Raw genomic sequence first — 25,123 nt, 5'->3', positions numbered from 1 at the left:
TGATGCAGGGCAGATCTGCAGGGTGAACGTCTCCACCAGCTCCAAAGGGAGCTGTGGGCCTTCTCGGCTGGGCCGGAGGGGCAGGAGCAGGAGAGGGCATGGAGCCCGGCAGTGACCACACAGGAGAAAGGGTCGTCTTATCGTCATTAGACGAGGGAGAGGGGAAGAGCTGGAGCTGGAGCAGCAGGAAACCTCAGAGGAAGGTGCGTCCTGTCGAGTCTTGTGAGGTCAGAGGAGCCCCCACCCCAAGGCCCATTTACCCTCTTCTGGCCTGGGCGATTCTGGCACATCCTGGTTTCCTCCCATCAGAGGGTGAGGAGCCCTCTCTCGTGTCCTTCTTTCCAGCTGCAGTTATTAACACCGTGCAGCTCTGGGGCAGGTGCTAAGAAGGTGTTTAATGCAGCTCACGCTGTCCTGTTGGGAGCATTCTAGTCCAGTGAGTGTGTCCATGGCGCTTATTCCTAGAACGTCTGATCTCTGGACTTCAGATCCATTTGTGTAGATCTTGTCCCTCTGTTTGGTGTCTGTGGATTAACAATCCTTCCACAGCCATCCAGGCCCTCACGGAGGAGACCTCTCTCTTCTCCTGCTGGCCACCCTGTCCACTCCTCCCTGGAGCCACATCACTCATCACTGTTCCCACCTGGGGGCCTTGTCACCTGATGTCGACCTGTCTATAGACTGTTCCCCCAGTCTTCACTTGGGGGTTCTGCAGGAATCTTTGTTGAATGAGTGGATAGATGGAGAGAAGGAGAATGGCAAGAGGAGGGCCCGTTTCCAGCTTCCGGGCGTGCACATGTGGTTGTGTCTGTGTGTCTTTCTCATGTGAGAAGGTGTGAGCACCTGTGAGAAAGTGCAAGTGAGGAAACAGGGCTGAGTCTCCTCTCCCGCCGCCTTCCGTGCCCAGACTGTCAGCGGCAAACCTTCTCCAGTGTGAAGTCTCGGAGCTCTTGGGTTTTCAGGGAGCTCTTAGACCAGGCGTCGCAGAATAATGGCTGGAGTGGGCCAGGCAGACACCAGCACCAGTGGGCAAGTCACTCCTGGGAAGCCCCTGGATGTGACAGAACCCTGGCAAAGCGGTTTCTTACAGGGTCTTCTCTAACCATGCAAGTGTTAGTGCTCAATTCTTCAGCAAGTGCATCAGCAGCCTATGTATGTCTTTTGGAAACTATATGCTATCTTTATATACAGACTCTGGAGAAGGAAATGGCAACCCACTCCAGTACTCTTGCCTGGAAAATCCCATGGACGGAGGAGCCTGGTAGGCTACAGTCCACAGGGTCGCAAAGAGTCGGACACAACTGAGTGACTTCATTTTTACTTTCATGACTTGCACTTCTTTCTTTTGTATAAAGGAAAAAATTCAGATAAAGAAATTCTTACCATCTGTTTACATAAATTCAAATGCTCGCACTCATGTCATAGGACCATGCTTCTGACTGAATATGCCTCTGGTGACCATTGTACGAAGACGTCAGTGGAACAACAGTCTTTCCTTTGTCCTATAGACTGAGACTGTCTTGTCTACTCCACCTTCGTTTATGGTGGGATATGTTTTGACTTTGCTTTTATGGACTTGATCTAAATTAATGGGGAAATGTTAGAGAAAAGTTTTATTATTTTGATTTGCTATCTTCTTCAGCAATTTGTCTATTAAAAAATTCAGCCCCTTGTAGATGTCTTTTGCAACGTGGGTGAAATTAAAATGTGAGGCCTTGGAGCATTGTGTTGTGGTGGAAACTCTAGAATGTTGAATCCTGTTTGTTCTCTGACAGCCGTCATGTGTGGCCAGCCTCCTCCAGTCCAGGACGGGAAGGTAGAAGGAACGGACTTCCGCTGGGGTGCCAGCATCAGCTACAGCTGCGCCCACGGCTTCCAGCTCTCCCAGCCCGCCATCCTCTCCTGCGAAGGCCGAGGGGTCTGGAAAGGCGAGGTCCCCCAGTGCCTGCGTAAGTCCTCGGGAGCACAGACCACAGCACACAAACCTCAGGCTGCAGTCTGAGGAAGAGAGCCTGCCAGACTTGTAGCCAGGGTGCAATAGGTTAAAGACTCCACGTTTGAGACCTGCTGCCCACGGGCAGATTCTGTGCTTTTCTTCATCGTTGATTCCTAAGGATTTAACGCGTGTATGTGCTTTGTGACCCATTAGACTATAGCCCTCTAGGATCCTCTGTCCATGGGCTTCTCTAGGCAAGAAGACTGGAGTGGGTTGCCATTTCCTTCTCCAGGGGATATTCCCTACCCAGGGATTGAACCTGCATCTCCTGCACTGCAGGCTGATTCTTTACCCACTGAGCCTTCCGGGGCTTAATGGGAGGATTTAATGGGAAGCAGTTAGAGAAGCTGAATAGACTAACCTGACCCAGGGGCACAGACTGTGCACTGACCTCCTGGTTGTCTTCTCTAGCTGTGTTCTGCGGGGACCCCGGCACCCCTGCCGAGGGGCGCCTCAGCGGCAAGATCTTCACCTACAGATCTGAAGTCTTCTTCCAGTGCAAGTCCCCCTTCCTCCTGGTGGGGTCGTCCCGGAGAGTCTGTCAGGCAGACGGCACCTGGAGTGGCGTCCAGCCCACCTGCATCGGTAATGATGGCAAGACAGCCCTGGGGGTGGGCAGAGGGCGTTTCATTCTAAAGCTGGAGCGTTTGTGGGCACACAGGTGATGCTCTCCTGGGAGATTCTCTGTGCAGGCACTGACCAGCCACGCTGATGGCAGCCTCTTTTAAATCCTGCCGCGGAGCCTGGAGCTGACGTGACAAGTCATTTAAAAACAGTTCCTAGACTCTCTTACCCTGCCAGCCCCCTCTCTGCCTATGTCAGCTGACAACCGCGGTCTTCAGGGGAAAGACCAGTTTGATGAAGATCTCACTGTTGCCATGGCACCAGAAGGGCCCCCCACTTCAGAGCCTGACACCCTCTCCCCCAGCCCATCCCTGCTCCCCAGCAAACCACCTGCTCTGTCAGCCACGGCTGAAAGGGCTACAGGGTCACGCGAGCTCTGTTGACCTTCCAACATGAAGTGAAACTTACAACTTAAAAGAGATTCTCTACATGACCTAAACCCTTCATTTTTAGACTAAATCTCTGTCTCTTAGGCAGGGTTCAGGTGGAACTTATACTGGTCAACAGTCACTGCGTCAGTGACACAGGAACCAGAACCCTCTGTGCCTCCTTCCCAACCTCCCTCCACCTCACCCTGCAGACTGAATGAGTGAGGGCCGGCCGCTCCGCGCACCCTGCTTCCCCAAGCAGGAGAGGGCCTTCTGCACACATGCAGCAAGCAGGGAATGACTTCTATCCCTGGTTGTTTTCTAAGAAAGTAAATATCTACTTAAAAATACAGTGTCAACAATAATTTCTTTGAAACACTGCTTTTTATAAATAAAGTTTACTGCCATTGGGATAAAACTATTGCTTTATTTTAGCTGTTTCTGAAAAACTAAAAAAAAATTTTTTTCTTCCCCCCAATAGGTTAGTTTCTCTTGAAAACACTTTTTTGAAGTTATCTATTTTGTTTTCCCATCAGCAGCTGGAGAGCTGACATACTGAAGCCACTCGCTGATTGCTGAAGTACTACAGTGTTTTATAAAAATATCACTGGTGGTCTGCCATATGCTTTTATTTTGAAGCATTAAATATATTCCACATTTTTAAATCTTAGGAAAATTAGTTTATGTTTAGAGTAATATAATAGATGACCAAATCAGATGGTATCTAATTAAATCAACAAAAAATAAAAGATCATAATATGTAATTATTGGAGACTATATATATATCATTAGCTAACCAATACAGTATGTCAGTAGAGAAAACTTAAACCAGAGAATGGAAAAGAATGTGTTTCTTCTGACATAGAAAATAATATTCAGGGCAATTTAGAGTCTGATAAAACACTAACGATTAACATCTAAAGAAGTCAGAAAAAAGATGAAAATAGCAATTTAATTTTTAATTTTCTTGCAAAACATCTTGCCCACTTGTCAAAACACAATTTTCTGAATTTTGTAAGGCCTTTTAGTAAAAATATTAGAATTCCTGTAATAACCATATCTGGTTCTGATTTTTTTTGTGTGTGTGAATTTCAGATCCTGCTCATAACACCTGTCCAGACCCTGGTACTCCACAGTTTGGAATACAGAATAGCTCAAGAGGATATGAGGTATTCCATTTTTATTTTACTATGGTTTTCTCTATTTTAAAATGTAATTGATACTTAAATATATATATGTTTATGTAGCATATCTGACTCATGTTACATTTGCCCAAATATAGTCCATTCAAAGAGGATTTCTGCTTATTATTTTAACTGTTAGAACTGAGACAACTGTATCTTATTCACACAGGATTAATTGGTATATGAATTTCTATTTGAAAGCATACATATTTCTTTCTGTCTGCTGAATTGACACAACAAATCTCAAACAGGGTGATTTTCCACTGATTCACATAAGAAGACCCCACTTGGTGACTAGATAGAATAGGTGAATAACATTAAATTCCAGAGACAGAAACAGAAGAAGATGCCTTCAAAGTACATTAACACGAATATCAGAGAAATACCTGAAAATGGAAATTGAAGAAGCTTGAAATAAAATATTTCAACCATCTTAAGTAATTGAGTGACTTCAGGTTCTCTGATCAGATGGCTTTGAAAGGCAGAGCTGAATATACACACTACCTTCAAGTTACTGTTCCCATTTATTGAGAATAAAAGTCTTTTCTTCCGCCACTTCTCCTTTTTCCTGAAGTGCAAACTGTCCTCATTTGATTGCCCTGATGCCACACTGGCTCCTTCCTGACAGCCTTGGTTCACCCTGCAAGGACAGCCTCACAGGCCCCCAAGGTTAAATCTAGCACATTTTGTGCAGGGTCTCGTGTGTGGCCTTACAGCTTCAGGTAACGTTTTCTGGCATATGCTGAACATATTGCAATACCAGAAAATATAAGATGTGGATGCTCTCACTAACTCACCATAAGAAACCCAAGTTGTGGTCACCCCTGGTTTCAGTGATCGCTAACTTGCCTGCATGTGGCCTGTAGTAAGTGAACCTTCATGACGATTGCTTTCAGTGACGCAGTCCTGTGATCTGCTGTGAGAAGCTAATCGGGAGGGGTGAACCCACCATTCCCCTTATGACAGAGTAGTTACACTATCCTGGATAACAGGTTGGACCCAAGGCAAGATTTACTAATCATTTTAGAGTCCAGATGCCATCTTTTAAAGAGATGACTGAGACCATCAGAAGAATAGTTCTGGAGGATTCTATGATGGAGTCCTTATCAGCCTCCAAGCCAGTTCCCCCAAGTGCTAAAATAATTTGCTAACAAACACTAATTGCTTAGAATAGGACTTGTTTAGTCTCAAAGTCACATCTGACTCTTTTGCGACCCTAGGGACTGTAGCCCGCCAGGCTTCTCTGTCCATGGGGATTCTCCAGGCAAGAATACTGGAGTGGGTTGCCATTTCCTCCTCCAGGGGATCTTCCCAACCCAGGGATCGAACCCAGGTCTCCTGCATTGCAGGTGGATTCTTTACTGCCAAGCTACCTGAGAAGCCCAGAATAGGACTGCTGCTGCTGCTAAGTCGCTTCAGTCGTGTCCAACTCTGTGCGACCCCATAGACGTCTGGCAGCCCACCGGGCTCCCCCATCCCTGGGATTCTCCAGGCAAGAATACTAGGACTAGCAGAGGGGAAAAAAACAGTTATCACAAACTAAAGAGAGATAAGGCTAAAACTAAAGAGAAAATGTATACTTTTTTACCCAAATAAACTGCTTCTAAATAATCATGAGTCACTGTATCTAAGACCTCACACGATCCATTGAACAACCTGTACTGTGTCTAACACTGCCAAGCACAAGATGTGGGTTTGATCTCTCAGTTGGAAAAATCCCCTGGAGAAGGAAATGGCAGCTTAATCCAGTATTCTTGTCTGAGAAATACCTTGGACAGAGGAGCCTGGCGGGCTGCAGTCCATGGGGTCACAAAACAGTTGGACACAACTGAGCAACTAAACAACAAGAACAACTGTGTCTGACACTTTAACCTGCATTTTACATGTACACGTTGATTCAGACCTGACCCTGGAGTGTGTTTTCCAGTGTGTGTCCACGTCACCTCTGAGTTTGGTGCTGGCTTTCCCCTCCAGGTTGGAAGTATGGTGTTTTTCCGGTGCCGAAAAGGTTACCACGTCCAAGGCTCTACAACTCGAACTTGCCTGGCGAACCTGACGTGGAGCGGCATCCAGACAGAGTGCATCCGTAAGTGTGACCCTGTGCAAGGGCAGGGCCTGTCCTCTCTCCAGCAGCTGGAAGAATTCACCTTCCTGAGAAACGAGAGGCTTATTTTTGTTTGTTTACTTTCCATTCCCTAAACTCATTTCTCAGAGTCTGACTCCCTAGAACCATCAGCAGCAGTACCCAGAGTTGGTTGAAGTTTGAATCTTGAGTGCTATCCTGCACACCCCTGCGGTATTTGAGCTCTGGGGGCCAGGGGCAGGTCGGGTGAAGAGGAGCAGGGGGACCCCAGTCTGTAGTCCCCAGGCACCTCCGTGATACCCAGGCCCCAAAGCCTGAGAAACTGTCCTTAACCAAAGACCAGTGAATAACACGCTGGTCAACACTCACCGAGAGAAAACCTGCATGTGCTACTGCTCCCCTAGGATGTTCACCTCAGGTCACTAAAGATCATGTGACTCATCAGAGTATTAATACATGTCTTTAAACTATTCTTTTTGGAGTCCATATGAATTGATAATTCAAATACTTAGGACCAAGTTTTGTTTTGTTATTTAATCATGAGAATTAGGAGAAATGTAATAATTAGTAATCAGCCTTTCATCCTCTACCAATCTAGGGCAAGGTAGTATCTAACTCTTACTAGGTTAGCTATATACAAATATCTTCTGAGTATGTAAGTTGTGAATTTTGTGTATTTATGTATCAGTATTTATTTCAAAGCTATCATCTCTATTCTAAATCTCTACATGAATCCTCTGTGTGAATGTTATACAGAGATATCACACATACATGCATGTATATGTATGTATATACACATAGGTGTGTGCATCTGTGTGTGGAGCTAGCTAACATTAGGTCTTCATTACCTTGAAAATTTGGAGAAGGAAATGGAAACAGCTCCAGTATTCTTGCCTGGGAAATCCCATGGACAGGAGGCTGGCAGGCTACAGTCTATGGGGTCACAAGAGTCAACCTAGTGACTAAACCACCACCACCTTGAAAGTCTGTCAAAGTGAAAAATACTACAATACTTAAAAAGATTGCATTAGTGACATTAATCATATAAACTTGTTTTATAATACTTGGCCAAGTCCTATATTTGAGATATAAATGTGTACTCTATGAAGAATGATAACTTATTTGAGATCAAGCACGGGGCTTCCCAGGGGGCATTAGTGGTAAAGAACCCACCTGCCAATGCGGGAGACATAAGTTAGTGACATCGGTTTGATCCCTGGGTCAGGAAGATCCCTGTAAGGAGGGCATGGCAACCCACTCCAGTATTCTTGGCTGGAGAATCTCATGAACAAAAAAGTCTGGCGGCTACAGTCCATAGGGTCCCAAAGAGTCGGACATAACCCAAGCAATTTAACACAGCACACACACAGCACAGCACATAATAACCTTGGGGCTTCCCTGGTGGCTCAGCAGGGAATCTGGCTGCCAATGCAGGAGACGCAGGTTTTATCCTGCGGGGTAGGGAAGAACCCATGTGGAAGGGAATGGCAACCCACTCCAGTATTCTTGCCTGGAAAATCCCATGGACAGAGGAGCCTGGCAAGCTACAGTCCATGGGGTCACAAGAGTCAGACACAACTCAAGTAAAAAACAAAAACAATTACAACCTCATTTATTCTTAAGTGATATTTTAAATGAAAAAAGAATCTATTTCAATTAATTTTCTAGACACACAGTGGATTTTGGCCAAAATTATTTATTCATTTAACTGAGCAGTAAATTTGCTAGTTGGCATTGGACAAAAATCAAAGCCTATTTTAAAATACACATTAATCTGTCTATTTAAAGGGCTGCTTTTTTAAGAAATTTAACATATTATTTATCTTAGTGTTAGTTATTCAGTCATACCCAATTCTGTGACCCCATGGACTGTGGCCCACCAGGCTCCACATTTGACTTGTCCATGGAATTTGAATGTCCATGTGTCCATGGACACAATTCTGTCCATGGAATTCTCTAGGCAAGAATACTGGAGTGAGTAGCCATTCCCTTCTCCAGGGGATCGTCCTTACCCAGAGATTGAACCTGGGTCTCCTGCATTGCAAACAGACTGTTTACTATCTGAGCCACCAGGGAGGCCCCACTTACCTTAACAGTATGTCAGAAGTGTTTATTTTAAAGCTATGATTTCTAAATTTCTATACAGAATTACATATATATATGTATGCAAAGGAGACTAGATAGACAGATGATAGACAGATGATAAATAGAAGACAGACAGACAGGCAGAGACAGAGGAGGAGGAGAGAGTGAGGGAGGGGTGGAGGGAGAGGAAGAGAGAGACCTGGCAACACCAAGGCTCTGCTGTGCTGTAAGCTGCAGAGACCAGAGTGTCAGTGATCTGTAAAGCTCCCATATTCTCAATTTTAAATGGTAAACTAACTTTATAGCCATTTCCATCTCTTTCTCTGTATTTCCTTTGACACACATGCTTAGGCTCCAGTGGACTTACTAATGGACTAAATCCCATTTCAGCTCACGCCTGCCGCCAGCCTGAAACGCCAGCCCATGCAGATGTGAGAGCCATTGACCTCCCCACCTTTGGCTACACCTTGGTATACACCTGCCATCCGGGATTCTTCCTCGCAGGTGGATCTGAGCACAGGACATGTAAAGCAGACATGAAATGGACAGGGAAGTCCCCTGTCTGTAAAAGTAAGTTACTGGTGAGAAGTGAGAGTGGGTCCCTGCAGACCAGGATGAGTGTCAGTTGCCCACCAGGCTCGTGTCCAGGTGGAAGACGCCCAAGTAGTAGCCTCTTGGAGGCACTGTCCGTCACCCTCCCCCCAAATCTGTGCATGCTGTGTGTGAGCTGTGTGTGTGAATATGTGTGCAGTCTGTGTTGAATGCAGAGGCAGCACAAGCCAAGGAGAGGTGCAGGTCTCATTATTTGCAAATCACAAATTCGCAAATCAAATCAAAGAAAAACACACTGAGTTAAAAGGAAAATAAAATACAGTATGTCTTTGGAAAATGTATTTTTTAATGAAAATGGGCAAAGATCACCAATGTTGAATATATAACATAGGTCTGTTATTTTTGAGACCACAGCTATTTAGTGGTAGAATATAAGTTTGTGTGTCCTTGACATTGGTTCCACTTTTTAAACTTACAAAACAACACCAGAATGATGTACTAATGACTCACAAAGTTGTGTATTTACATATAAAAGTAACACCTAGTCAGAGCTGACAGCAACACACCTTCAGCTTCTTCACCAACCACACCTGGACATGATGGCAAAGCAACAGAAACAGACATGACACTTATACAGCCCATGCCTTTAGAGGAGCTTCGTGGAGCCTATGTGTAGTCAGCACTTTTCAATTCTGAAAGAAAGAATTCTCTGTCAGTCAGGATTCCCCAGGAAACCTCCTCCTGCCCCTCGGGATCCCCTCTAGAAACCCCTTCTGCCCTCAGGATCCCCTCTAGAAACCCCTTCTGCCCTCAGGTGTCCACTGGAAAACCCCTTCTGCCCTCAGGATTCCACCAGAAACCCCCTTCTGCCCTCAGAATTCCACCAGAAACCCATTTCTGCCCTCAGGGTTCCAGCCTAGAACCCCCTTCAGCCCTCAGGATTCCCCTAAAAACCACTTCTGCCCTCAGGATTCCACCAGAAACCACCTTCTGCCCTCAGAATTCCACCAGAAACACATTTCTGCCCTCTGGATTCCAGCCCAGAACCCCTTCTGCCCTCAGGATTCCACCAGAAACCCCCTTCTGCCCTCAGGATTCCAACAGAAAACCCCTTCCGCCCTCAGGATGGCCCTGGAAACCCCCTACTACCTCTCAGGATTCCCCTGGAAACCATACTCTGCCCTCAGGATTCTACCACCAGAACCCCCTTCTGCCCTCAGGATTCCACCAGAACCCCTTTGTGCCCCCAGGATTCCCCTGGAAACCATATTCTTCCCTCAGGATTCCACCACCAGAACCCCCTTCTGCCCACAGGATTCCACCAGAACCCCTTTGTGCCCCCAGGATTCCCTGGAACCCCCTACTGCCCCTCAGGATTCTACCAGAAATCCCCTTCTGCCTTCAGAATTCCCCTAGAAACCCCTTCTTCCCTCAAGATTCTACCCCAGAACCCCCTTCTGCCCTTAGGATTCCCCCAGAACCCCCTTCTGCCCTCAGGATTCCACAAGAAATCCTCTTCGGCCCTCAGGATTCCCCCAGAAACACCCTTCTGCCCTCAGGATTCACCTGGAAACCCCCTTCCACCCTCAGGATTCCCCCGGAAACTCCCTTTTGCCCTCAGAGTTCCCCTAGAAACCACACATTCCCTCAGGATTCCACCCGAGAACTCCTTCTTCCCTCAGGATTCCCCTGGAAACCCCCTTCTGACCTCAAGATTGTCCCAGAAACCCCCTTCTTCCCTCAGGATTCCAACAGAACCCGCTTCATCCCTCAGAACTCTACCAGAAAACCCTTTCTGCCCTCAGGATTCCACCAGAACCCCCTTCTGCCCTCAGGATTCCAACAGAAATCCACTTGTGCCCTCAGAACTGCCCTGGAAACCCCATACTACCCCCTCAGGATACCTCTGGAAACCACATTCTGCCCTCAGCATTCCACCACCAGAACCCCCTTCTGCCCACAGGATTCCCCTGGAAACCATATTCTACCCTCAGGATTCCACCCCAGAACCCCCTTCTGCCCTCAGGATTCCACCAGAACCCCTTTGTGTCCTCAGGATTCCACTGGAAATCCCCTTCTGTCCTCAGGATTCCCCCAGAAACCCCCTACTGCCCATCAGGATTTCCCTGGAAAGCAAATTCTGCCCTCAGGATTCTGCCAGAAATCTCCTTCTGCAGTCAGGAGTCCCCCAGAATCCCCTTCAGCCCTCAGGATTCGAACAGAAACCCCTTCAGCCCTCAGGATTCCAACAGAATCCCCTTCTGCCCTCAGAATTCACCTAGAAACCCCTTCTGCCCTCAGGATTCAAACAGAACCCTCTTCAGCCCTGAGGATTCCACCAGAAATCCCCTTCTGCCCTCAGGATTCCAACAGAAATCCACTTGTGCCCTCAGAACTGCCCTGGAAACCCCATACTACCCCTCAGGATTCCCGTGGAAATCACATTCTGCTCTCAGGATTCCATCCCAGAACCCCCTTCTTCCCACAGGATCCCCCTGGAAACCACATTGTGCCCTCAGGATTCCACTCCAGAACCCCATTCAGCCCTCAGGATTCCACCAGAACCCCCTTCTTCCCACAGGATTCCCCTGGAAACCACTTTCTGCCCACAGGATTCCACCCTAGAATCCCCTTCTACCCACAGGATTCCCCTGGAAACCACTTTCTGCCCTCAGGATTCCACTCCAGAACCCCCTTCAGCCCTCAGGATTCCACCAGAATTGCCTTCTGCCCTCAGAATTCCCCTAGAAACCCCTTCAAGCCTCAGGATTCTACCCCAGAACCCCCTTCAGCCCTCAGAATTTTACCAGAAACCCCTTTCTGCCCTCAGGATTCCACCAGAACCTACTTATGCCCACATTATTACCATGGAAACAGCAGTCTGCCCTCAGGATTCCACCAGAAACCCTCTTCTGCCTTCAGGATTCCACCAGAACACCGTTCTGCCCTCAGAACTCTACCAGAAATCCACTTCTGCCCTCAGGATTGCCCCGGAAACCCCATGCTACCCCTCAGGATTCCCCTGGACACCACATTCTGCCCTCAGGATTCCACCCCAGAACCCCAATGAGCCCTCAGCACTCTACCAGAAACCCCCTTCAGCCCTCAGGATTCCACCAGAACACGCTTCTGCCCTCAGGATTCCACTGTTGAACCCCTTCTGCCCTCAGGATTCTACCAGAACCCCCTTCTGCCCTCAGGATTCCATCAGAACCCAATTCTGCCCTCAAGATTCCCACTGGAAACCACCTTCTGCCCTCAGGATTCTACCAGAACCCAATTCTGCCCTCAAGATTCCCACTGGAAACCACCTTCTGCCTTCAGGATGCCACCTGAACCCCTTTCTGCCCTCAGGATTCCACCAGAACCCGATTCGGCCCTCAGGATTCCCCTGGAAACCACATTCTGCCCTCAGGATTCCCCTGGAAACCACATTCTGCCCTCAGGATTCCATCGGAACCCCCTTCTGCCCACATGATTCCCCTGAAAACCCCCTTCTGCCCTCAAGATTCCACAAGAAACCCCCATCTGCCCTCAGGATTACACCAGAAATCCCCTTCTGCCCTCAGAATCCCCCAGAACCCGCCTTCTGCCCTCAGGAATCCCCCAGAAACCTTTTTTGCCCTCAGATTTCACCAGAAACCCCCTTCTACCCTCAGGATTCCACCAAAAATGCCCTTCTGCCCTCAGGATTCCCCTGGGAACCACCTCAGTCAGTGAGGAATCCCCTGAAACCACCTTCCGCTGGTGGTGAATTCCCCGGAAATCACTTTCTGCCCTCAGGATTCCCCCAGCCAGAATACCTTTCTGCCCCTCAGGATTCCCCTGGATACTTACTACCTTCTGCCCTCAGGATTCCCTGGGGGAAACCCCCTTCTGTCCTCGGAAAATACCCTGGACACCACCTTCCACTGCTGGAAAATCCCCTGGAAACCCTCTGCCTGTGGGGAATCCTCCTGAAAACTCCCTTCTATTCGTGGGCAATCCCCAGAAACCATCCTCTGCTGGTGGGGAATCCCCAAGTAAACCACCTTCTGTTGGTGGGGAATTCCCGGAAAACCCCCTTCTGCCCTCAGGATTCCTCCAGAAACTCTCTTCTGCCCCTCAGATTTCCCTGCAAAAAAAAAAAAAAACCCTCTTCTTTCAGTGGGGAATCCCCCAGATACCACCATCTGCTGATGGGGAATCACCCAGAAACCCCCTTTTGCCCCTCAGGAATCCCCTGGAAACCCCTTCTGCCCCTTGGCAATCCCTCAGAAACTTGCTTCTGCCCCTCAGAATTTGGGATTTCCTTGGAATCCCCCTATTTTCCGTCAAAATTCCCCAGAAACAACTTTCTGTCAGAATCCCCTCATAAATCTTCAGTTGAATTCACGTTAGGAATTAAGTCACTTATGTCTCCCTTTCCTCTCTCTCACTGAAATAGACAAATACATACTTTTAAAAAAGTAGTAATTTGTAGTTTGATACAAAACTATGAAATCAAAGAGATTATGAGTTAAATCTAAGTTGATAGACCAAATTAAACATTTTGCAGGGGAAGTATTTTGATGTTCACTGCTAACTCGTGAGTTCATTGATCAGGGTGGGGACTTGGAAAATTGAGATGGATTGTAACTCTTTACAAAGTAATTTCATAAATTACCTTTCCCTTGGGGGCAGGAGATCCCAAAGAGGAGTGAGAAAGGGTATGAACACCCTCCTTTACAAGGCTCTCTGTTGTAGCACACTGAATGCACAAGTCAGATCCAAATTGATTTCCACTAAGAAACTCAGTTTTCCCACAAAAGCAAAGGACGTTATGCTGTGAATATATGGGTTAAAGTGGAGATGTATAAGATATTATTTTGTGCATTCAAGAAATCTGGAGAAACAAACATTGCTTCGGTTTGACATTTTTTCAAACTTATTCAAAAATAAATGTTTTTTGAAAGTGATAATTTGTCTTTTTACTTGTAGGTAAAGGAGTGAGAGAAGTTAATGAAACAGTTACTAAAACTCCAGGTTTGTATACCAGAACAGTTACAGATTTAAATCAAATAAGATGATCTGTTCTCTACTATACTCTGTGCAGCCAAAGAAACAAATTTCTGATTCCTTTAGTCCATAAACAAATTAAAGTTTCAGTTATTTAAAACACCAAGCCCACACAGGTTCCTGTTTCTCTCATAACCATGGTTTGTTAATGGAATAACAATACTTTACTTAAAAGGAAAACCTTTGTCATTGTCTCACGCTGTTTTACGAAAAGGTACCTTGGGCATTTTGTAGGCAGAAGTGGACATCAGATGTTGAGCCAGAATGTGGTATAACGGAGAGCCTTATAAAGAGGGTTGTGCGTCTTTCCTCCACACGAGGATGCTACAGTAAACAATTCCTCATGACAGCTGTGCATTCCAGCAGTTCAACTGTGGGGTGCATCCTTCCCCAAGTATCTCCATCCTCTGCCTCTGATACTTTAATTCTCGCTTTCTGTTGTGTGTGATACCTTGCTTAATGCATGCCGTAGCAAACGGGAAAGGTGCAGGTTTATTTCCTAATGAAGATGTTTGTTACTCCAAATCACCTGGCCTGTTATAAATTTAGAGAATATTTAAACAATATAGTGTGTCCCCAAGTTATAATGTAAGTCAAACAAACAAAAAAAAATACAACAGAAAACACTTAGGTAAGTTGCATTTTTTGGTGTTTTCTGTATTCAGGTTTTCACACTGGTTTCTTAGCCATAAACTCTGTTCCAGGGTCAAATGTGGAGAGAGTATGTGAAATGCTGTAAGTTCAGTCACAGTTGCTGGGTTTTGCATTTAATTCTTAGATGAGGCAAAAAGTTCCAACATGGTTAAAGGAATTCATGCATTGTACACCATGAAGTATAAGACCTACCTTAAAATGTTTTTCTGTGCTATTCTATGTAAATGTTATTTGAAAATCAAACACAGAAATCAGTGCTCTATCCAGGCAATGTTTTCTTTGATTGAAGGAAACACAGTGGATGGTGGTGGTGTGTTCTGTTTGCTGATTCTGTCAAGATCAATGACAAATCTGCAAGCTTTTTAAATTTATTTTTAATTGAAGGATAATTGCTTTACAATATTGCATTGGTTTCTACCAAACAACAGTATGAATCAGCTATAGTGCTGCAGACTCTACCTCAATGTGCCCTGTCCTCTCTGAAGGGAAGCACTGATGAAACGGCTTCTTTGTATAGGCACACAGTCTAGCACCTCCACTGTGGTGGTTACATTACACTGCAAACCACCAGCAACAGGTCAGAGGACAAGGACCCAAAAGGATCCTCCATGTCCCCAGTGGTTGCAGCTGAGCATAGTCGGAGCTTCCCCGCTGACCTGCTGCTTCTCCTGGTGCCCAGCCCAGCTGGCCCACCCGACCTGCCAATGGGTGTGCGACCCGCCAAGAGGACCTCGGCACATTCACGGCTTCCACTGGGTGTGCCCCTTCCAACTAGGGAAAGTGATCTGGATACTGTTCAAGATGGGGAACACGTGTATACCTGTGGTGGATTCATGTTGATGTATGGCAAAACCAATACAATATTGTAAAGTAATTAACCTCCAATTAAAATAAATAAATTTATATTTAAAAAAAATTTTTTTAATAAAAATTAAAAAAAAAAGAAAAGGAAAACGAGGCATCTCGGGCTTGCTGATGAAAAGTGGGCCTTGGTGATACTGCTGATGACGGGCCTGCTCAGTGTCCTGATCAATCAGCATCTGTGTTAGAGGCCTGTGTCAAGTCCTTGCTTCAAACTTGAGTTTTAAAACTATTACTATTAGGAAGTTGGGTCCATCAAAGCCCCAGCAAGTGCTGACATTGTTCTGTTGTCGGGAGACGTCTTGTAGGGTCAGCCTGTCTGGGAAAACAGGCAAACGTCCAGTGGAGCCGGAAAGAAAAGCACAACCAGGGACTCTGTGCTTTGTCCTCACCACACTGTGGCCATAAGTGCGTTTGCTAAAAACACATTTAGGGAGACCAGCATCTTTCTTTATACCTGCTGCTGCTGCTGCTAAGTTGCTTCAGTCATGTCCGACTCTGTGCGACCTCAGAGACGGTAGCCCACCAGGCTCCCCCGTCCCTGGGATTCTCCAGGCAAGAACACTGGAGGGGGTTGCCATTTCCTTCTCCAATGCATGAAAGTGAAAAGTCAAAGTGAAGTTGCTCAGTCGTGTCCGACTCTTAGCGACCTCATGGACTACAGCCTACCAGGCTCCTCCATCCATGAGGTTTTCCAGGCAAGAGTACCGGACTTATACCTAGGAAGTCCAAAAGTACCTTGTGACCAGTCCCACTCACGGCGGATGTTGTCCAATTAAACGATTTACACGTGTCATGAGACAGAGCAGAGAGAAATGTAGTGGATTCACTGATGCATATTTACATCAATGCCCCTGTAAAATGTTATAGCAATACTGTAAAAATAGCAGGATTTTAGACTTATTTATTAGCAGAAATGTGAAAAGTTTTAATTTGTTTATAACCACTGAAAAGACAGAATAGCTCAATAATCTTTGTAAGAATTCCTGTCCCAGATGAATTGTAATATTTTAAGAAGACAGTTTGCCTTTGGTTTTTGACATCATTTAGTCTAGCTTTCTTACCAATTCTGGACTATTTCTCATCAGGGGGATTAGAGTAGGGCAGAAGAGCTAGATGAGAGATTGGCTTTACTTACAAAATAAAGATCTTGGGAAATAAAGCATCTTTGTTTCCATAAGCCGGGTCTGTGCAGTCAAAGTGGTGCTGTGAAGTGCAGGCTTTCTGAGGGCAGAAGGGCCCTGGCAGATGTCAGTTCCTCTGAGCCTCCTAAGTCTTCCCACAGCAAGTGCACTCGGATAGTCAGTGACACGGCAGTAGTGATTTCCAGCTCAGCCTGGCTGATGAGACCTTACCTAGTGTCTGCAGTCCCAGTTCACCACACACGCTGGCCCTTGTGGATCTGGTAACACAGGTGCACTGGCATCCACCCCAGTGACAGATGACTGCATGTCACAGTAACCTGCCTGCTCCCACCCGGCTCACCTGACTCTTACAAACCTGCTGTGAAGGGACATGGAGACAGGTCTTCTTCGTCATCACCATCGCCACTGTTGTGCCGTCTTAATGAGCAATGCTATGCCTTCTGTGTAGTAAAACGTCTAATGTAACTGTTCTGTGTGTGCTAACATTTGTCTGTTTTTTCCCCCCACAGTTCCTTCAGATGTGTTTTTCATCCATTCGGTGTGGAAGGGATATTACGAATATTTAGGGAAAAGACAGCCTGCGACCCTAACTGTCGATTGGTTCAATGCAACTAGCAGCAAAGTGAATGCGACATTCACTGACTCCCAGGGGGAGCTGAAGTTGACAGGTAGGTACCCAGGGAGCTCCCTCACCAGACCCTCCATCAGTCTTCTGGCAAAGGGGGCACCAACACGGGCCAAGTGCTGGCTGATGTTACTTGGGCTTTGCACCTGCTGCCTCTCACTAGGTCATCTCAGTGACTGGGGCAGGATGGTGCTGTTTCCTCATTTAAAAGGTTACAAAACCAGTACAGAAAAGCAAATTAATTTTCTCCAGATTACACACAGATCATGTTACATCAAAGATTTAAGATTAATGTCCAGATAGTCACATCTTCAAAATTCACAGTTTTGATATACCCTTGCTGTCATTCTTTAAAACTTATTTGCTCCTGGTGAGCTTTTATTGATGTGTCTCAGTTTAAAAAAACAATTAAAAAGAAAAGAACCAACTCTGGTTTATTTTTAAGCAAGAGACACTTTTAAGTGCTTTATATATATATTGTTCATTTCCTTCTTGTATCAATCTTGTGATTTAAGTATTATTATTAAACACTTCTTTTTTTTTTTTCTTTTTTTACTGGTTAAAGAAAAAGAGATACCCAGGAAAACTAAGCGGCCTTCCTAAGTGACAGGGCAGGAGTAGGATTTGAGCTCTGCGGTCAGGATCTCAGTGATTAGAATCTCCAGCCCACGTGGGTTGAGAGCATCAACCCACAGGACACAGAATCACCTTGAGACTGAACCTACTGCCTTTTTTTCTTTCCAAATTATCTCACTTATAACGGTGTATCCTTTTTTATCGACCAACTTCCAAAGGGTTCAGACTGAGTTATCCACAAGTCCCAGCCTGGGTTCTGAACATAAAGGGCCCCCGAGGGGCACCCACATGTCACTGATGACCAGACACACACACGGTTCACCCCACAAAGTATGAGAGCCGCTCGGGACTCCTCCATCCCTCACGTCTCACTTCCCTGCTCCCCTGGCTTTTGCTGCGTTGTGCTTAGTCACTGCGTTGTGTCCGACTCTGTGACCCCATGGACCTTGGCCTGCCAGGCTCCTCTGTCCATGGGGATTCTTCAGGCAAGAATACTGCAGTGGGTTGCCATGCCCTCCTCCAGGGGATCTTCCCAACCCAGGGATCAAATGTAGGTCTCCTGCATTGCAGGCAGATTCTTTACCATCTGAGCCACCAGGGAAGCCCTGGGAAAACACCTAAAAACAGTGCACACACTCTGGATTTAGGAAAAGAAAAATAATCCATACTCACAGATTTTTAACAGGTACCTATTTATGAATTCATGATCTAGGGTCCCCGAAATTGCGTTGCACCTTGACCCTGTGAATGTATAAATAGATAGACTGGGATCTCAAATCTAGTCCTGGATCAGAATAACTGAGACTTTGTAAAATATTCAGATTTCTTAGGCTCACCCAGGTCCTTTGGATAATATTTTTCTTCATGGAGTTTGGACTTTTTTCCCAAAGGAAATGTTCTCCAGTGTGACTTTGATGCAGTTAGGTTTGGATCTGGAGAAAAGTTTGTATCAAGAGTTGTTCAGACTGAGGCCCAGTGGCTAGACAGAAGTCCACCCGCTGTGTACAGTCTGATTGCGAAGAAGCAAACAAGAGGAAGGACAAGTCATGCTCCTGGAAAGTCAGCCAGGACCTGGCGTCCTATGGGGTGCTGTAATTTAAACACCATAAAAATCTCCTGAATACATATATATATATATCTTTACTAAGAGTTTGTGGAAGTGGGGTTCCACAAACTGTGTGCGAAGAACACAGAGCTGCTGATGGTGGCGATGGACAGCAGCCCAGAGTCAACTCGTTAGGTGGTCCTCCCCATCCATGGGTCTTTATTGTCCATGGGTTCCATTCCTCTTGTGTGACTGGCCAGTGGACAGTCTTCCTGCAATGTTTTTAGAGGTCTGTTTCTCTAATGAGAGAAAGTGGGAATTAACTGCTGGCGTTCCTGAAACAGTGTGACCTTCCCTTGAGCCTGTCTCTCTGCACAGAAGGCTTTTGGGTTCATTATTATTATTATTTAATATCTGGTCATTTCTTTGTTTACTTATTCATTTGGTTCCTCCTTTGGGTAGGGAACTAGCCATAGCTGCGGGCACATCCCCCCACATCCCCAATACACATCCGGATGCCCTGGATGAAACCATTCAGCAGTCATTCAGTGGACCTTTGTCCATGAAGCTGTTCATTTCATTTTAATAAGCACAGTTCATCTATATAAGTAGCTATATTTGGGGCTATTTTTATGGTCTCTCTCTTTTTTTCTTAATTGATTTAGAAATAGTTACATTTTCCCACGCTGAAATTTTGTAAGAATTGTGTACAAACTCTCCACGTGTCCGTTCAGCATAGCTGTTTTTATCAAGACATCATTTTTTTAGTGATTCAATATTTTTGTAGATTAGTCTCCATTTAAAGTTATTGTAAAATATCTGGTATATTACCTGTAATATACAATATATCTTTCTAGCTTGTTTATTTCATACACAGTAGTTTAATCCCCTAGGTCTTGTATCTTATTCTTTTCTGTAATACATACCCCTGTCCTCAGAAGTGAGTACAAACGGAATAAAAATGATGAATTTTAAAAACTTAATATAAGTGAATGTATATTACTTTTTTTCCTCCTGTGGGATAAAGATGTTGAATTATGTGAAGTAGACAATACTTACTCGAGACAGACAATGACTTCAATAAGACGTGATTTTTAGGGAAAAAGGAGGACTACAGCTAAACTTTAAAAATAGAAACACTAATCGCTGTTATTGAAAACACTATCCTCTCTATATCATATTCCACATAAATGGGCCAAGTGCCTACCTTCCTGACCATAAGCATTTCTGCGATGTAAGAATAACCCATGCTCCTTTCCTAGGTGTTTACAAGAAGGAGGAGGCCCACTTACTTCTGAAAGCTTTTCAGATAAAAGGTCCAGTGGATATTTTCGTCAGCAACTTTGAGAATGACAACTGGGGACTGGATGGTTATGTGAGTACTTCCTGGAGGGTTTTCTAATCATCATGTCTGCACAGAGTTGGGGGCACCAACGGGGATTCCTTCCAAGATGACCTGGGTCCTGTCTGCACCCTGAAAACTCAGGGCCCTCGCCCGGGCCTTGCAGCAGTATCACCCCTTCATCATCTGATGGAAGAAAGCTGTCTCTGAGACCAGAAAGGAACCGGCCCGGAGCGACAGGCTGCTCCTGTCAGACACACAAGAGCTTAGGTGCAGACCACACCCCACTGTGACAGCGGAGCCAGACTTTCCCCAAAGCCACAGTAACCACCCTGCACGTGCCAAGAGAGACCCTGGTGCCCCTTCATGGTCTCTTTCACAAGTTAATCCAATGCTTCTGCACTAATTCATCATCAAACTCCAGTGTAAAGGGCCTCACGTGATACACAGGAGACAGCAGCTGTGACACAGTGAGTTTTACATAATGCAGGCTCGGAGGTGATTCGTATGTGTGTCCCCCTTACCAAGGATACTAAACATATAAATAAGGTGTAAATTTTACTACTGTTTTGGACATCAAAATTAGACAGAGTTTGGTAGTTGAAAGTTCATATCTGTATTTCTCAATTTTAACTATAAATGGGAATCTCAAAGGAATAACAAATGTTTAAAATAACTAACCATTAATGTTTAAATAGGAGAAATAATATTTATACTATGATACAAGAAGAGGTTATGATTAATTTTTGTTGTTTTCTTCCTTTTCACGTGTATCAGGTATCATCCGGACTTGAAAGAGGAGGGTTTACTTTTCAAGGTGACATACACGGAAAAGACTTTGGGAAATTCAAGCTGGAAAGGCAAGGTATGCTGCACTTACATGATTTTTCAAATCAAATATCAGGGTGGTCTGCAGGTGACTGAGCTGAATGCAATAGAAAATGTGACTGGAAAGAAACGAAAACAAAAATAACAGGAGAGACACATATTTTACAACTGGATGAAAAAATCTTCCTTCTCAGCAAGCAAAACAGGAAATATCAGCTGGCAAAAATATGCCAGACACAGAATATCTTTAATATACAAAGAAATACTTTGAAATATGGGAAGAAAGCAAAATGGAAATTCAAAGAATAAACACACTATATTACCCTAAGAATATCATTAAGAAAGAGTAATTTAAAATGGCCAATAAACTATGAAAAGATATTAACTTGAAAAATATGTATTATGGTAACAAAGATAGATCATGTTCAGCTATGAGAATGTCAGATTTGGTGTGGACTAGGAAAAGGCACTTGGGTGTTCATTTTTGGTGAGTGTGTGAGTAGATGTCTATAATTTGACAATAATCTTTTATAAAAAATTCTATCTCTAAGATTTTTAATCAGACAAGTGTGACCATGATTTTTTGCATATTCAGGTATGTGTACAGCAGGACTATTCTTAATAGTTGAAATTAGAAATAACCTGCATATCTCACACATATATCATAAATGAATTGCTTCTTACATCAATCTTATGCAATGTGTTATATTAAATGTAAGACAGTTTAATTCAATATATGTCATTAGAGAACAAAGATTACATATTGATGTGGAATGGTGTTTGTGACTTATATATATGAGAAAGAAGTTTGCTCTAGATAGAAGGGACAAATCTGCCTGCCTGCCTTCTTTATGTCTTTCTCAAGTACTTGATGTATATCTTAGTAATTAGACAAGAAAAATGTATGAAAAAAACTACTAGATGTGCAGCTTACCTCATCCACTTGCTAGTTCTGTGATCCAGGAGGAATTACAACACTCTGGAGCCTATTTCGTCATCTGAAATCTCAGTAGAGAGTCAGTTCCCGGTTTCTGGGAAGATTGAGTCAACATGAGGGTTTGCTTTGTGCTAAAGCTCTTCTCACACACGTCCTTACTCATGTTGCTGCTAACAAAGATGAGAAGAGGCAATTTTTATAATGAGATGAGTGCCATGTTACTATCAGCTACTTTCTACTTTACTTACAGAATGCTCCTAACGTATTAATTGTACATAGAGGAGTTCCACTGTGTAGGATTTGATGCCAAGCAGTCTTTCAGAGGAACATGAGTGTAGTATTCGGTGATGGTTGTCACTGATGTGCTCATTTCATAAAGCCTTTATCAGCATCCTGAGGGATTCTAAAGGAAATATATATCAAACTGTATAATATCATGCCTGGAAAAAAAAAAAAAAACTTGACCAAAAGGGATCATACAATTAATTATACAATTAATAATACAATACTCTAAACCCACCTTTCCAAATTAAGAACTTTTACATAGAAGAGCTTTAAATTACAATGTCAGCCATGGCTGAGATGGAGCTTTCAATGGGGTCACATTATTTTGAGATAATGAAAATAGGCCAGCACTAATGATGGTGAAGTTTTCTCTTGCTCTGAGCCAAACCCTGTGGTTATCTGCCCTCCTTTCTCCGAGGCACATGCTCTAGTAATTCCGTCTAAGGACACCCCAGCGAGCCGTGCACAATACTCCGTGGATGGCAGAGTTTACTGATCTAGTCAGCCTAACCAGAATCATCACTTTGCTGTTGAGAATTTTTTTGCACTGCCCCATTTCTTTTTAATCTAACAAAAGAACAGCTTGCTTTAACAAGTGATCTTCTCATGTGATGATGAGCTTATTGTCAGGAAAAACAATTTGGCTCACAAAATAATGTGAATCACAAGCAAGTCTCCCATTCAACTAATGAGGAAAAGTCTATGTGTAAGTAATGTTTCAACAACAGCCATTCATTTCAGAGTTATGGCTACACTCTATTTTTATGGATAAAAATAAGCAACCTCTTAATTGTCTCCAGTCAGTAGATAAATTAAAAAAAAAAAAGTGATTATCTTTAAATGGATACTGCTGCTGCATCACTTCAGTCATGTCTGACTCTGTGGAACCCCGTAGACAGCAGCCCACCAGGCTTCCCCGTCCCTGTGATTCTCCAGGCAAGAACACTGGAGTGGGTTGCCATTTCCTTCTCCATTGCATGAAAGTGAAAAGTGAAAGTGAAGTCGCTCAGTCGTGTCTGACTCTAATGACCCCATGGACTGCAGCATACCAGGCTCCTCCATCCATGGGATTTTCTAGGCAAAATTACTGGAGTGGGGTGCCATTGCCTTCTCCGAAATGGATACTAAAGCAAGTTAGTTTGAAAGGCATCTCTAATGCAAAAATTGTGTAAGAAACAAAAATAAATTGGTTTCCCCATTAAAATCGAAGCCCCAAGGACCTCCCTAGTGGTCCAGTGGCTAAGACTCCATTCTCCAGTGGGGGCCCAGGTTTGATCCCTGGTCAGGGAACTAGATACTGCATGCCGCAACTAAGATGTGGAACGGTCAACCAAATGAAAATAAATATTAAGAAAATCTAGCCCCCCTATTACACCCCCCCAATCAGAATGGGAGAAAGTACAAGCCATGTATCTACTCAGACACATGTATCCAGAATATATAAACCCTATTGCTAAATAGTACACATTTCAGTTCAGTTTGGTTGCTTAGTCATGTCTGACTCTTTGCGACCCCATGGACTGCAGCATGCCAGGCTTCCCTGTCCATCACCAGCTCCCAGAGTTTACTCAAACTCATGTCCATCAAGTAGGTGATGCCATCCAACTATCTCATCCCCTTCTCCTCCAGCCCTCAATCTTTCCCAGCATCAGGGTCTTTTCTAATGAGTTAGTTTTTCACATCAGGTGGCCAAAGTATTGGAGTTTCAGTTTCAGCATCAGTCCTTCCAATGAATATTCAGGACTGATTTCCTTTAGGATGGACTGGTTGGATCTCCTTGCAGTCCAAGGGACTCTCAAGAGTCTTCTCCAACACCACAGTTCAAAAGCATCAATTCTTCAATGCTCAGCTTTCTTTGTGATCCACCGCTCACATCCATACATGACTACTGGAAAAACCATAGCTTTGACTAGACGGACCTTTGTTGGTGAAGTAATGTCTCTGCTTTATAATATGCTGCCTTGGTTGGTCATAGCTTTTCTTCCAAGGAGCAAACGTCTTTGAATTTCATAGCTGCAGTCACCATCTGCAGAGATTTTGGAGCCCCCCAAAAATAAAGTCTCTCACTGTTTCCATTGTTTTCCCATCTACTTGCCATGATGGGACCAGATGCCATGATCTTAGTTTTCTGAATGTTGGGTTTTAAGCCAACTTTTTCATACTCCTCTTTTACTTTCATCAAGAGGCTCTTTGGTTCTTCGCTTTCTGCCATTAGGGTGGTGTCATCTGCATATCTGAGGTTATTGATGTTTCTCCCAGCAATCTTGATTCCAGCTTGTACTTCATCCAGCCTGGCATTTCGCATGATGTACTCTGCATATAAGTTAAATAAGCAGGGTGACAAAATATAGCCTTGACTTACTCCTTTTCCTATTTGGAACCAGTCTGTTGTTCCATGTCCAGTTCTAACTGTTGCTTCTTGACCTGCATACAGATTTCTCAGGAGACAGGTCAGGTGGTCTGGTATTCATTTTCCACAGTTTGTTGTGATCCACATAGTCACAGGCTTTGGTGTAGTCAATAAAGCAGAAGTAGATGTTTTTCTGGAACTCTCTTGCTTTTTTGATGATCCAGTGGATGTTGGCCATTTCATCTCTGGTTCCTCTGCCTTTTCTAAATCCAGCTTCAACATCTGGACGTTCATGGTTCACATACTATTGAAGTCTGACTTGCAGAATTTTGAGCATTACTTTGCTAGCACGTGAGATGAATGCAGTTGTGCAGTAGTTTGAGCATTCTTTGGCATTACCTTTCGGATTGGAATGAAAACTGACCTTTTCCAGTCCTGTGGCCATTGCTGAGTTTTCCAAATTTGCTGGCATATCGAGTGCAGCACTTGCACAGCATCATCTTTTAGGATTTGAAATAGCTCAACTGGAATTCCATCACCTCCACT

General features: G+C 44.6%; 1 protein-coding gene across 1 annotated transcript in view; it reads left to right on the top strand.

Moving 5' to 3' along the window:
* The window catches only part of LOC104985211 (CUB and sushi domain-containing protein 1), a 559,353-nt gene that overhangs the window by 448,228 nt on the left and 86,002 nt on the right, over window positions 1-25,123 (top strand). The window contains exons 51-59 of the mRNA XM_010835275.1: window positions 1,776-1,949; window positions 2,408-2,581; window positions 4,084-4,157; window positions 6,147-6,258; window positions 8,731-8,910; window positions 13,852-13,896; window positions 17,099-17,257; window positions 20,098-20,210; window positions 20,955-21,042. Coding sequence (XP_010833577.1) covers window positions 1,776-1,949; window positions 2,408-2,581; window positions 4,084-4,157; window positions 6,147-6,258; window positions 8,731-8,910; window positions 13,852-13,896; window positions 17,099-17,257; window positions 20,098-20,210; window positions 20,955-21,042 — 1,119 coding nt within the window. The remainder of the gene's footprint in view (window positions 1-1,775; window positions 1,950-2,407; window positions 2,582-4,083; window positions 4,158-6,146; window positions 6,259-8,730; window positions 8,911-13,851; window positions 13,897-17,098; window positions 17,258-20,097; window positions 20,211-20,954; window positions 21,043-25,123) is intronic.

The sequence above is a fragment of the Bison bison genome, unplaced genomic scaffold, assembly GCF_000754665.1.
Source record: "Bison bison bison isolate TAMUID 2011002044 unplaced genomic scaffold, Bison_UMD1.0 scf7180017864040, whole genome shotgun sequence".
In the NCBI taxonomy this organism is placed as follows: Eukaryota; Metazoa; Chordata; class Mammalia; order Artiodactyla; family Bovidae; genus Bison; species Bison bison.
This window is presented reverse-complemented; position numbering and strand designations above follow the sequence as displayed.